This window comes from Plecotus auritus, assembly GCF_963455305.1.
Source record: "Plecotus auritus genome assembly, chromosome: 1".
Classification (NCBI taxonomy): domain Eukaryota; kingdom Metazoa; phylum Chordata; class Mammalia; order Chiroptera; family Vespertilionidae; genus Plecotus; species Plecotus auritus.
In genome coordinates this window covers 12,756,642-12,769,973 of record NC_137770.1, presented here as the reverse complement: position 1 = coordinate 12,769,973, position 13,332 = coordinate 12,756,642, and the positions used below count along the sequence as shown (strand labels likewise).

Sequence of the window (13,332 nt, the reverse complement as noted above, 5' to 3'; positions counted from 1 at the left end):
TATAAATTTTTAATGTGACCAGATCAAATTCATTCTGTCTACAGTTCTTCAGTATGAAATTGATATTTTGTACTGCACTTTCCATATCAAAACATTTTTTAAAGTGAGTCAAATTATATTTAATTTGTAAAGCTTTACACAGCCCAGCTATGTCCCCCAAAAGGAAGGCAATTTTGTCAAAGAAAAGTAAAGTCATTATAATAATTTTGCCACTTACTGAATATCATTATCACTATAGAAAATATATCAATGACAAAAGGCTTTCCAAGCTGCAGACTGGACCTCACCTCATTCCTGAAAGCTCCCTGTTGCAAATCAGTACAGAGTAACTCTGACCCCAAAAGGTTATGTTCAGCCAACACAGGGTTTTCAGAAAAAACTGAATTAGGTGTCACAATAAAAAAAAATGAAATATTTCACATTAAAGTCTACATGTCCAGTGTCTCTTGAAAGAGCTGAAGATTTACCAACAATGGGCCCACATTCCTGCACGGCAACAGCTGAGTGGAGCTAAGCATTTTCTGCCCCCTCTAAGAAATTCTCCAATTCACCATAGTCTCTACTCAGTCCTATTTGCTCTTTCATATTATAATTTGGACCTCAGTTTACAATTTGTGTTTGTGATCCACACTTAAGATTATTTTTTCACATAGCAACCCACTTCCACCTCTGTCCACTAGCGCGCGCGCACACACACACCCCCACTCCTTTAGTCATTACTAGTTCACCAGATCTTCAGCCAGTTTCCAGATTATGTCACATAGCTTCACATGAATTCCTCCCTCTGTCTAGAATGTTCTTCCCCCATCCTAGCCAGCTTGGCTCAGTGGATAGAACGTTGGTCTGGGGACTGAAGGGTCACAGGTTCAATTCCAGTCAAGGGCATATACCTGGGTTGTGGGCTCAATCTCCAGTAGGGGGCGTGCAGGAGGCAGCTGATCAATGATTCTCTCTCATAAAAACATCATTGATCACTGATGTTTCTATCTCTCTCTCCCTTCCTCTCTGAAATCAATAAAAACATATTTAAAAAAAAAAAAGAATGTTCTTCCCCAACTCCCTGTTGGCTTAGCTGTACCTATTCATCATTCAAGTGAGGTCAAGTATACCCTTCACTGGTCTTTCCTACCCTTTCATACCACGTCTACCAAGTAGAATGGATTGCTCATTCCTTCGTAAACAATTCGTTGCCTGTATGTGATTCCATGTAGCCCTCCCCTTCTTGCCTGACAGTAAACTTTCTGAAGGTAGGACCCTTGTCCCTTATCTTTGTATCTCTAGTGCCTATTTTAGTGCTTGGTACACAACAGAAAACAATGAATTTTTTATTAATAAATGAGTGATGTTTCTGTGTGAGGGGAGACTAGCTGGGAAGAACAGAACACTGGACAAGAGGAATAAATGATTTATGTTCTGTATTATTCATCCATATGAGGGAAAATACACAAAACATTAATTTAAAACACTCATCTCTACATAATTAACTTTTTCCTTTATATTTATAAGAATTAATAAAACACACATGTAAAAATATAACCATTAAATTGAAAAGGGCTTAATTATTTATCTAACTGATATAAACTTTTTTCTCAACTAAAATTTTGGCATTGTGTAGTATATACCCAGATGTTTATATCGTCATAAATAACTTTTTTAACCATTTATGGCAATTCAGAAAACTGCATCTGGTATTTCTTATATGTTTCCTCTAAAATCACCACTTCTGCCAAAAACATCTATAAAGAAATCCCTCAAAAGGTTTGGGTAACAAAGCGTCTGGGAATGTATTTGGCCTATGTTCAACAGAACATTATATGTTTTCTTATATAAATCATGTCCTGGAAAACGGAATGTCTTTATTTAAAATAAAAACTCTACCATCCAGCACCCAAAACGTAGTTCCATAAAAAATACTGTAAACTTCTCTTATATTTGTAGTTTTAACTCATGTTTTTATACTTCATTCTACAGCAGGTTTACTGTGTCTCATTTTTACATTCTTCTGGATTTTCTTTAAAAAAAAAAAACACTAAGGAAATTTTCCATTCTCAACTCATAGAAGACTTTTTTAAAAAGCAGTGACCAAACATTCCCTAAAAAAACCCAACAAAACAAAAAACAACAACAACCAGTTATGGAGCCCTTTAAAATATGGGTATAAACTAGCAGACAGGCTAAAAGATTTTCCCAATGCTAGAATCTAAACTTGGACTGTTTATGAAAACTTATTTTTCTTTGTGTACCACAAAATTCACCACCCTTTTGAATAATAGTTATTAAAACAAAAACTATTTTGTTCTTTCCATTTCAATTTTATTCCATCATCTTCATTTAAGCAGGAATTTAAGAATGATGGTAAAGAACAAGATGTGAAAGAAGAAAAAGAAAAACGTCCAAGCTGGCCATAAACACTGTAAGATAACACTTCTTTCAATGGTTCCACTGTAGTCTAGGTTTACATAAGTGTGTGTTTTCTCATGAATAACAATTCCATGGAAATTATGAACTCTGATCAACTCAGAATAATTAATGAGTGATAACGACCTACCTGTTTCATTAAAAAAAAATCAATAAAAAATAGGATGACATGCGAATTAAGTCTTTGGAACTATACTGAAAAAGAATACTTTTAGCCCTAGCCAATTTGGCTCAGTGGATAAAGCGCTGACCCCCCAGGTTCAATTCTGGTCAAAAGCATGTACCTTGGTTGCAGGCTTGATCCCTGCCCTGGTTAGGGGCATGTGTGGGAGGCAACCAATTGATGTGTCTCTCTCACATCAATGTTTCTCTCCTCTCTTCCATACACTCTAAAAATCAATGGAAAAATATCCTCGGGTGAGGATTAACAAAAAAGGAAGGGAGGGAGGGAGGGAGGGAGGGAGGGAGGGAGGAAGGAAGGAAGGAAGGAAGGAAGGAAGGAAGGAAGGAAGGAAGGAAGGAAGGAGAAAATAATAAAAAAAGAATATTTTCAGGTAAAATGTTGCAAGAATAATTTCTAAAAGGAAGGAATGCACTAATTCTTCAACAAGCCAACATTATCTATTAAAGTACAGCAGCACCTCTATCATCTTCGGATTTTCTTTCATTGTTACTTTCTCTTAGGGGGTAGGGAACGAGAGAGAAGTTCTCACACTGTCAAGGTGAAAGCCCTGGAAGGGTTTGGGCTCTGCTCAAGCTCCTTCCCATGGAATGCTCCTGCCCCTTAATGGGATTCTCGAGGAACTAAATATGCACTGTCTTAGGAACACTGTTGTGCACCATTGTCTGAAATTATGAACCTATGGTGTATCTGTGCTCTATGTCACTTCCTTGAAAAAAGGAATCCTATCTAGTTCCTCACACAGCATCAAAAATGAAGCCAAGTAGTTGGCTGTCATTAAGTATTTAATGCCTGATAAGGCATCTTCATACTTTCCACCCAGAGCCTGAACTCACAAGCACAGTTACACCTACATGGCACTAACAATTACATATTCTAAGAATGATAGAAATCATCAACAATTACTGTTTTAATTCTGGTATTATATACAATAGCTCCCTTTTCATGTTTAACCAGACTGAATCATCTCATTTCTGGTAGCAATGACATAATCAGCATTTTGAATAAAATATCACTTTTTAAAATGAGTTTCCTAATATTGTTTAAATGTTGAAACTGCATATCAACTAATCATCAGTGCACATATGCTTAGAAATAAAACAATACTTTGCCTCTACGATTCAAGACTCTATGTACTTTCTTGCAACAAAAGCCAATCTGTCCTTTTCAAACTTGTTTCTCCTGGCAAATATTTTTGCTGTCTGGCCAAGTTTTGTGTTAAAAATAAAGTACAGTATTACAACATCAATCAACATTTAAAGTACTTAATGATCTGTGAAAGAAAATATACAATGATTCTTTTGAAACAACCAAGCCAATCAAAGTTTTTTTATATTATCAAATCAAGAGTGTAGCTTTGAGAAAATAAAATCACATTTGGGCTTAGAGATATAAAAGCAATATCAAGTACTTAGGTAATAAAAGAAAACAGAATGTTAAGAAGAGTGTAAATAGCAAGAATAGCTTAAAGGCATAAGAGAACTCTCTCTACTCCCTACTTCCTATCTATGCAGTACTGGCCTTTTGCCTGCCCTTTCAAATATCAGTTGTATAAGCATAATTAGGGCTTTTTCTACAGCTAATATTGACTCCACAAAAGAAGTCCAAAGCTACTATACATTTATAGTGAATATTAATTGTAATTTTTTTACATGAATAGGGACCTAGGCCACTTAAGCCTTGTCATTTATAACCAAAATCTGAAAGTCTACTACTGAGAGCTTAAATGGGTGCCTGAATAAGTACTAAGTAGTGTAGGAATTCTGATATTTATCAACTATGATAAGAATAACTCAGGTAGATTTCTAAAAGGGGATGTGGCTTTAGACATTCTAACAGCATGACATACAACACTGAGCTGTCACAGTCCGAGGAGTTGGTTCAGAATACTGCTTTTCACCTCCATTAGTTAGCCCTACCCTAAGGTAGCAATTCTCTGGCTAATCCCTTGGGTGCCAGTGTGTCCCCTCTGAGTTGCTCATGTCTTCCAGATAATGCTGTAGCTGCACTAGCCTTCAACCTAATTTTCCCAATAAATGCTGTCTCCAGATAAGAGCAACCATTTCAACATTGAGGGTACAACAGAGAGGATACTGTCCTTCTTCAAAGGATATGGAGATATACAGAACAAACATAAGTCAGTCTATAAAAAGCCATTTTCCTGACAGGAAGAAAGACGTAACATGAAAAGAACATGAACTTTTGCCAAGGGTAAAACATCAGAGTTCAAATTTCAGCTTCTTTAACTTATAAAATGGAACTGATACTACCTACTTTAAAGTTGCTGTGCAGAGTAAAAGAAATAAGACTTAATATACAGTAAATGTTATATAAAATATCCATGGTGCTCAATATAAAACTGTGTGCTTGCTGCCAGTTTCCAGGCCCTCTGAAACATTTAGAATTCCCAGGCTAGCCAAGTCCTACAAAGTAAACGAAGGACTTTTAGTTGGCCAGTAATCTGCCTCCGAATGAAGTTATTTCAAGAGAAATTACCTCACTTGATCTACCTTATTATTTTTTTGTATTCCTAAAAACTTCTTATCTCCTGACTCCTGCTAGATGTAGGCCCACTTACTCTGGCTTGTCGTTTGGTATCCATGTAGCAGAGGTTCTTGTCTGCTTGCCTCCTCAGCCTCCAAGTCCTGTTTCTGTTGTCTGATAGTATCTCTCCTGTGCTATCTCCTTCTAGTTCTGCCTGTTTCTAATTTCTATTTTATTTTAGGTGGTACATGAATTTTGGCCAAGGGAAAAGTTAATTATGTGCTATGGTGCTACTATGACTAACGCAGACACCTAAAGTTGCTGCATTTCTAGATCCCTTTATCACCTGTAGACAATCTTACATTGTTCCCTACTAAATGCAGCCCTAGGATAGCTTCAACTTCTTGGGGACCCTTAAATCAGAGATTAAATGAGCACATGCCATCCTTGTCAGAAGTTAGATTCAACAAAGCACTTAAGAACCACCTGATTTTCTGAGACCCAATTCATAATCCTAAGCACAGGACTCAACTTAGTGAACTGACAAGGCTTAAGAGAAACCTTACAAGCATCAAAAAATACATGAGCGGCCGTTATGTAAAGCACCATCTATAATCATAAAAAGCTATTTATGCCCAGACATTCATTACACAAAAAGTTACTTTTACTTGATGATATTGCACTCTCTAACACATCAGATGGCTTTAAGTAGGATGAACACGGACTGATTAGGGAGAAGTCATAAACATAAAAATCAGGTAAATCAAATTAATCTCCTTGATGGTCAACAGGGTCAAGCCCACACAACTGGACTGCCTCAATACCAAAGAAAACTAACTGGACAGCCAGGGCCAATTTGTGAGTCTGATTTCACTAGGACCATATTCAAATGGAAGCAAATTGGTTAATGGGAGATGGAAATGGAAGTCACCCACCAAAGGAAGTTGGTCTCACTCAACTGTACCAATGCATGGGGGAAGGTTACAATTGATTCAATATTAGTTTGTAGGAAAAAGAAAAAAAGGAAAAGAAAAAAAAAACCTACTTTGTTTTTTAAGTTGTTCAATTTGTTCTTCCTTTAAATCTAATTGCTCTGTGAGTCTTGATGCTGAATCCAATGCAGCATTTGCTTCATCCAAACGTTCCTGAGGAAGAAAAGTTCATTAAAAAGCAGCAGGTAGCCCTAGCTGGTTTGGTTCAGTGGATAGAGCATCGGCTGCAGAGTGAAGGGTTGTAGATTTTCTTACAAGAAATTTAATATTTTAAAAAATATTTGCATCTTTAAAATAATGTTTCTCAGTGGGAGTACTTTCAATATTCTTGGCCTTTGACCACTAAATGCCAGAGAACCATGTAGTAGTCACTCTAATAACCAAAGATACCCCCAGACTTCCAGTACCACTCCCAGTTAAGCGTCCGTGTTTTAATACAATTGGAATTTAATTTTGTATAGGGTGTGAGATAAGGGTCCAATTTTATTTTGTTCCATAAAGAAAGCAGTTGTGTCCATATCATTTATTAGATAAATCTACCCTTTCCCCATTAAATTGAAATTAGTTTAGCTTAAGGTTTAGTTTTAAATTCTCAAATATATCTTGAGCTCTGTTTCTGGATTTTCCACCTGTTCTCCTACTCTAGTCAATATAATACTGATTTATGGCTCTATTTTGATATTTAGTAAGACAGTCCCTCCTTACTGTTGTTTCTTTACACAATTTTCTTAGCTATTCTAGAATATTCACTCATGTAAATTTCAGGTCAAGTTTACCATCTTGAATCAGAATGTGATACCTTTTTTGGTGTGTCATCTTGGATAGGTTATAATCCCCAGTTATTCTATCAAATATAATCTAGATGTTGCTGTTAAGGTATCTTACAAATAAAATCAAAGTTTCTAATCAGTTTAATTTAGGGAAGGCACATTATCCTGGATAATCAGGGGGGCCTGATTGAACCAGTTGAAAGTCAGTGAAAGCAGGCCAGAGGCTCCCCCGCAAAAAGAGAAAGAATTCCTTCTGTGGACAGCTGCCCATGGAGTCCATCCCGCTGGTGATGTTCCTTCCTGACCCCTGTAGATAATAGCTTTGGCCCATGTCTATGAGTTCTAGCCTGCCTATTTAATGACCTTCCCATTTTGACTGCCAAGCCTATTAATTTTTGACTTGCTTATCAGCCCCCACAATCAAAATGCCAATTCCTTGTAATAAATCTCACAGGTGTGTATAGCATATATATCAACGTATATACACTGAGTGGCCAGATTATTATGATCTCTGAATGCATAATAATCTGGCCACTCAGTAAATATATATTACAGGCCCGGTGCATGAATTCTTGCATGGGTGGGGTCCGGCCAACAACTGAGCCACATTGGCCAGGGGGAGGGGACATGGGCGGTTGGCCAGCCTGCCTGCTGGTTGAACTCCTGGTCGAGGGGACAAGTTGCATATTAGCCTTTTATTATATAGGAATATACACTGAGTGGCCAGATTATTATGCGCTCAAGAGATCATAATAATCTGGCCACTCAGTGTATATGTGTGTGTACACATAAGTGTGTACACATTAAAAATTTAATATTCAAACTGAACAAACTAAATTTAGTGTAAAGAAAGTATAAGTTTTCAAATAACATTTTAAAAATCTCATTTTGTTTATATTTAAGAAATTATTAAAGCTTAAAACTACATTAAGACGTTTTCAAAAATTAACATTTAGATTTTGTTACTCTTTCTACTATTGTTTTGTTTATATTTCATTAATTTTAGCTTTTATCTTTATTAATTCCCTCTTCAGTTTCTTCCAATTTATTTTATTCTTTTTCTAAATATATGTTACATTTAAATTTGAAAAATTTAGCTTAAAAAGAAGATCTGACTTCTATTCAAACCGTGTAACAGACTAGATACTCTGGACCCAATGGAAACAACTAAAAGTGTTGGATAAAATACATTTTAAATGCATTAATGAGATGACCATAAAGTAAACATAAATGGTTAATAAACATTAAAAGATGCTTGACCTCGCCCTGGCCAATGTGGCTCAGTTGTTTGGATGTCGTCCCGTGTACTGAAATGTTGCTGGTGCAATTCCTGGTCAGGGCATATGCCTGGTTTGCGGGGTCGATCCCCTGGTGTGCAGGAGGCAGCCAATAAATGTTTGGCTCTCATACCAATGTTTTTTTTTTTCTCTCTCTCTCCCTTACTCTCTCCAAAAAAATAAATAAAATGAATACATACATACATGCATAAATACATACATAAATTAATTTAAAAAAAAAGATGCTTGACCTCATTAGTAGTCAAAGAAATGCAAACTAAAACCATAAGAAGATAGACCTTCATCCCTCCCACATTGACAGAAAGTGAAAATATTCTTATAAGGTCAAGTGCTGACAAAGATGTAGAACAAGAACTCTTATACACCACTGGAAGGATTAAATAAGCACTACTTTAAAAAATAATTTTCCATCATCTAATCAAGTTGAAATTGCTCATATATATCCCATAGCTCAGCAATTCCAATCAAGATACACACCTGATAGAAACTCCTGTATACGTGTACCAGAAGATATAAACAAGGAAGTTCATAATCACATTGTCTGCATAGCAGATAATGAAAATTACTTTATCAATAAGTAAATAAATTATATATTTATGCAATGAATAGAGCAGTAAAAAGAGGGAACCATCTGCACACAGTAACACACAGTAACATGGCTGAAAATCATAAACATAATACTAAGAAAAAAAGCAAGTCTCAGAAAAATTACTCAATCTACATATAGTTTAAATCCACTTAATACAGAGTTCAAAAATATGTAAAACCAAACAATGTATTGTTTGGAGATATAATCTATGTGTTAAAACCATAAAAAATAACAAAGGGTGAGAAACAAAATTTTGGAGGAGGTGGTAAGAAGGGGATGATATGAGGAAACTTGCATAAGGAATTTCAAAGGGTGTCATTCTATTTCTTATATTGGGTGGTGAGTATGTGGGTATTTGCTGTATTGTTATCTTTATATTTTATACATATTATCTAAACTAGAGGCCTGGTGCATGAAATTTGTGTGCGGGTATGGTCCCTAGGCCTGGCCTGCAATCAGGCCATCTTCCCCGGCTGCCCACAATTGGCCCCGCCCCCTGCTGCCACCCACCCCGGTTCCCCATTTGCCATTGGGCAATCAGAGCCTGATGGCAGGGGGAAGGGACCGAGAGGTTGGCCGTTCCCACCTGCTCGCCAGCCCTGCCCCTGCCGCGGGTTGCCCTCTGTGTGTGGGGCAACTGGCGGGGTGGGGGCTTAGCCTGGTGCCACCCGCATCCCCTGCCACCCACCCTGGTTCCCCGTTTGCCATCGGGTGATCGGAGCCTGCCGGCCAGGAAATAGGACCAAGAGGTGGTCAATGTGCCTCAGAGTGACTGGTCAAGCAGTCATTCTGGTCATTCCACTGTTAGGATCAATTTGCATATTACCCTTTTATTATATAAGATACTGTTTACAGCCACTCAATAGTTAATAATTTCAAAACTTTATAGGAAATATGGCTTTACTTATTTGGAATATTAATGTGCCTGAACAACATAACAGGTAAACAAATTTTATTTTCCACCAGCGTCAATTCATGACTTAGAAAAGTTTATCCTAAATCTAAAAGCAAGTCACTTTGGTATCTTATCTCTTCATGAAGGTTCATTTCATTTACATCTTATGTATGACTTTTATATATATGAAATATAGCATAACAGTAAAGATAAAAATATTTTAAAGGATTATTCTGCAAAAGAAAAATCTAATGGGATAACATACATTATTTTAATCCATGTGAAATAAAGTACCCAATATATTTTGTTGAAAAGAGAAAATTATAAAGTTAAAATTGTAGATTAATTTGTTGTTGTTTTTTGCCCTTCATTGATCTCTAAAATACTCATCTGTGCCAAAAAACTGAAAATGTCCTATCATCTCATATTTGCTTATGTCTACTCTATAAGTTGCACGAGGAAAATCCTGAGTATCTTGTTCACTATTATACCACACTATGGGGTACAGATTAGTTACTCAAATAATACCTAATAAATTAGTTCTTTGGAGATTAGTTCCGAGACAAGATTCTATAAGAAATTGCTTCATAAAAAATAATATTTACAAGGGAAATTATTTCAACCAACCTGTACTGACATCAGTTTTCCTTCCAGATTTTCTGCCTTTTTCTTCCATTCAGCTCCAAGCTGTTTGTGCTTTTCTAGTTCAGCAGAATACATAGCTTTTTCCTCTAAAGAGAAAAGAAGTTACACAGTATTTTGCAATTGTGTGATAAAATTAGAATTTTAAACCACTTGAAATTTTAATAATTCAACAAAAACATTTCATATGTCTCAACAATTATGCATACCTTAGTGATAGTGTTAATGGAATTAAGGTAATGAGATCAGTTTCCTCTGCCTAACTGCTTCTCCAGCTTGTCCATCTTGCAAACTCTTCCCTCCCTCCAGAACTCCACCCAAGTATTTCCTCTTTGGCAAAGCTTTCCCTACGGCCCCAGTACCTTATACTTTGTACACATGTTCCATTTAGTATTATATACAGTAGATCTAGAGAAATCTTATATTTAAAATTCATTTCAACCATGAGTAACCCTGAAGGTCTAAATATGTACAAATTTAAAGTTTGACTTAGGCACAAAACTAGAACTCCTGTTGCTTCATTAGCCTCATATCCCCTAATCACCCACTTGCCCTCACTAGCAGTTAATTCATTGCCAGTAATTACTGAATGTATGAATAAACAAATGGATGGGTGAATGATCTAAGGGGGTAAATCTGAGGATGGGAGACAGATATGAGAAAGCATATTCAGTTATCAGGGTAAAACTGCTCCAGTCACTATTGTGGCACCAAAAATTATTTTCCACCAGGACTAGAAAACATAATTACCTCAAAGTATAGATGAAGAGCTAAGAACAGGCTCATCAATATTTCAAAGGACAGTAGTTACTGATGATTAACTCTTTGAAGTGGATTCAACCTCCAACCGATATCTGAAAAACCTAACCATCTTTTCTACCAGTGCCTCTCTCTTCCTTTGTATCCCCCTCGTTATCGCGTGATCATCCTTTCCTTGTTACACTTATAGTTACCCAACACTTGCCTTAATAGCTCATGACATACTAAAATAAATTTTTAATAATTACTATATATAGTTTATGTTCTCTAGTCTTAATTATAAAAGCAGTCTAAATTAATTTGTTGATGGCTACTTATCTTCCCCCCTACTAGTGGGTAACCTTTCAAAGATATCCATACCCCAATGCCTAATCTAAAATGGCACTGAAATAAGCCATAATTCCCAATAACTAGGATAATTTTTCTTCAGTGAGAGACTAACCATACTACTTACCTTGCTGGAAATGCTCTAGTACCATCTGCAGGTTGGAGAGTGATAGAGCATACTGCTTTACTTGTTCCCGAGACATAGAAAGCTGCAGGGCAGTCTCATCCCTCTGCTTGGAGACTACATTCAATTGTTCCTGCAACGACTCTACCTGCAAATTGGCTTGATGGCTTCAAATAAAAAGAATAAAAGTCAAACTGTTTCTATTTAGGTTCTTTACAAGATGAAACATTTTCCGTACATTTTAGTGGAATAAATGCAAATTAGACTTCATAGTATTTAGATAACTTTAACAAGATGATGTCTCTTTCCTATTTTTTTTATTATGGTAAAATATATATAATATTTACCATTTTAATCATTTTAAGTGTAGAGTTCAGTGGCACTACTAGTAAGTGCATTCACATTATTATATAACCATCATCACCATTCATCTCCAGAATTTTTTTCATTTTACCAAGCCAAACACCACACACATTAAACAACAACTCCCCATTTCCCCAGCAACCATAATTCTACTTTCTGCCTCCATGAATGTGACCTATATTTTATTGCATTAAAGAAACTTGAAGAGTGCCTCTGATCTTTGTTCTCGCTGTTTTTAACCATCCTTCTTGTGAAAGTGACTCTAAATGGGAATCAATTTTAAAGACAGCATTGCGTAAATAAGAACTGTCACCATGAGGAAAATTTACAAACAGCAAGCACTCTATGATGTAATTTATCATAAAATTCTAAGTTCTAAGGGCCCTTGGGAGGCATTTTGTCCAGCTTCCAATCCAATGAGCAATGAATTCTATGACACACCCATGCTTTTAACATGTGAAATCATGATGAAGTCACAGCTTTCCTAAGGCGAGCCCATAGATTAACTGCTCTGATTACTAGTTAATTATCTTTTACCATCATCTTTCTGTGTGTATTAAATAACCCCTACACCTGCCCCAAATATTAAATCAGAGTCCCCTAAGAGATTTACATAGCACCTATCCAAGCTTATGTCATTGATGTACTTCTTTAATGTATAATTATTATATACAAAATATTGTAATAGTCTTTCTTGGGTTTTTAATTCCCAGTTAAATTCTTACTCGAGAAGCCCATCAAAGTCCTTTTAGAGCAGCTACTCTGAAGAAACTTTACCCAGTAGCACCCTCTTGTGGAAAGAGCAGTAAATGGATAAACAGGAGACAACTGCCTTAAATGTCCCTGAGTTGTATTCAACTTTGCTGGTTAGAAAATCACTCAAAGATAGTAAAGATTAAATGAGCTGTGATGTCACTCAAGAGGTTAACAGATTACCACACGTTACTGTTGTTATGTAGGTTTGTAGATTTGAATTACTTCTATAAAAACATTTAATAAACACCTATTAAACTATGTGTGAGAATATATGCTTGTGGGAAGGGTACAAAATAAATGACATCATTCCTACCCTCGGTAACCTTACATTCCATTTGGGTGGGAGAAAGTGTAAGATGGGTCAATGTTATCTGTACCCTAAAGTAAAACAGAAGTGCCCTATCAAAGACTCAAATCATTATGCGGGTTCAAAGGAAACAGTATCACACCAGGGTTTGGTTTTGGGTTTGAGGAGTGGGGTGAAAAATAAAGCATTCTTTAAGAAGAAAATGCTATTTGAAGAATAGGTGGGATTGACAGAAAAACTGTTAGAGATCAGGACCACTTTCATGTAGAAGAAAGAATATAAACAAAAAATAGAAAGAAACAGAAAAATAGCTGTATCTGAAGAACTGAATGATAAAGTTTGGGTAATGTAGATGATAGTGAGAAATAAGACTACTGATTTTGGAAAAAGGAGTAACAAGATCACAGCTCTACTTAATGAAGGTTAT

At 36.2% G+C, this 13,332-nt stretch overlaps 1 protein-coding gene across 4 annotated transcripts in view; it reads right to left on the bottom strand.

Moving 5' to 3' along the window:
* Positions 1–13,332, bottom strand: part of TRIP11 (thyroid hormone receptor interactor 11) — an 87,266-nt gene that overhangs the window by 34,565 nt on the left and 39,369 nt on the right. For 3 of the 4 annotated variants that reach the window (XR_013959875.1, XM_080655162.1, XM_080655163.1), the window contains exons 14-16: positions 11,483–11,646; positions 10,255–10,358; positions 6,129–6,228 (exon numbers count right to left, since the gene is read on the bottom strand). Coding sequence is in view for 3 of the 4 variants with exons in the window: in XM_080655162.1 (XP_080511288.1) it covers positions 6,129–6,228; positions 10,255–10,358; positions 11,483–11,646 (368 nt within the window). In the remaining variant the exon portion in view is untranslated. Of the gene's footprint in view, positions 1–6,128; positions 6,229–10,254; positions 10,359–11,482; positions 11,674–13,332 lie in introns of those variants that run through there. The other variant, XM_080655164.1, reaches the window with a different exon arrangement.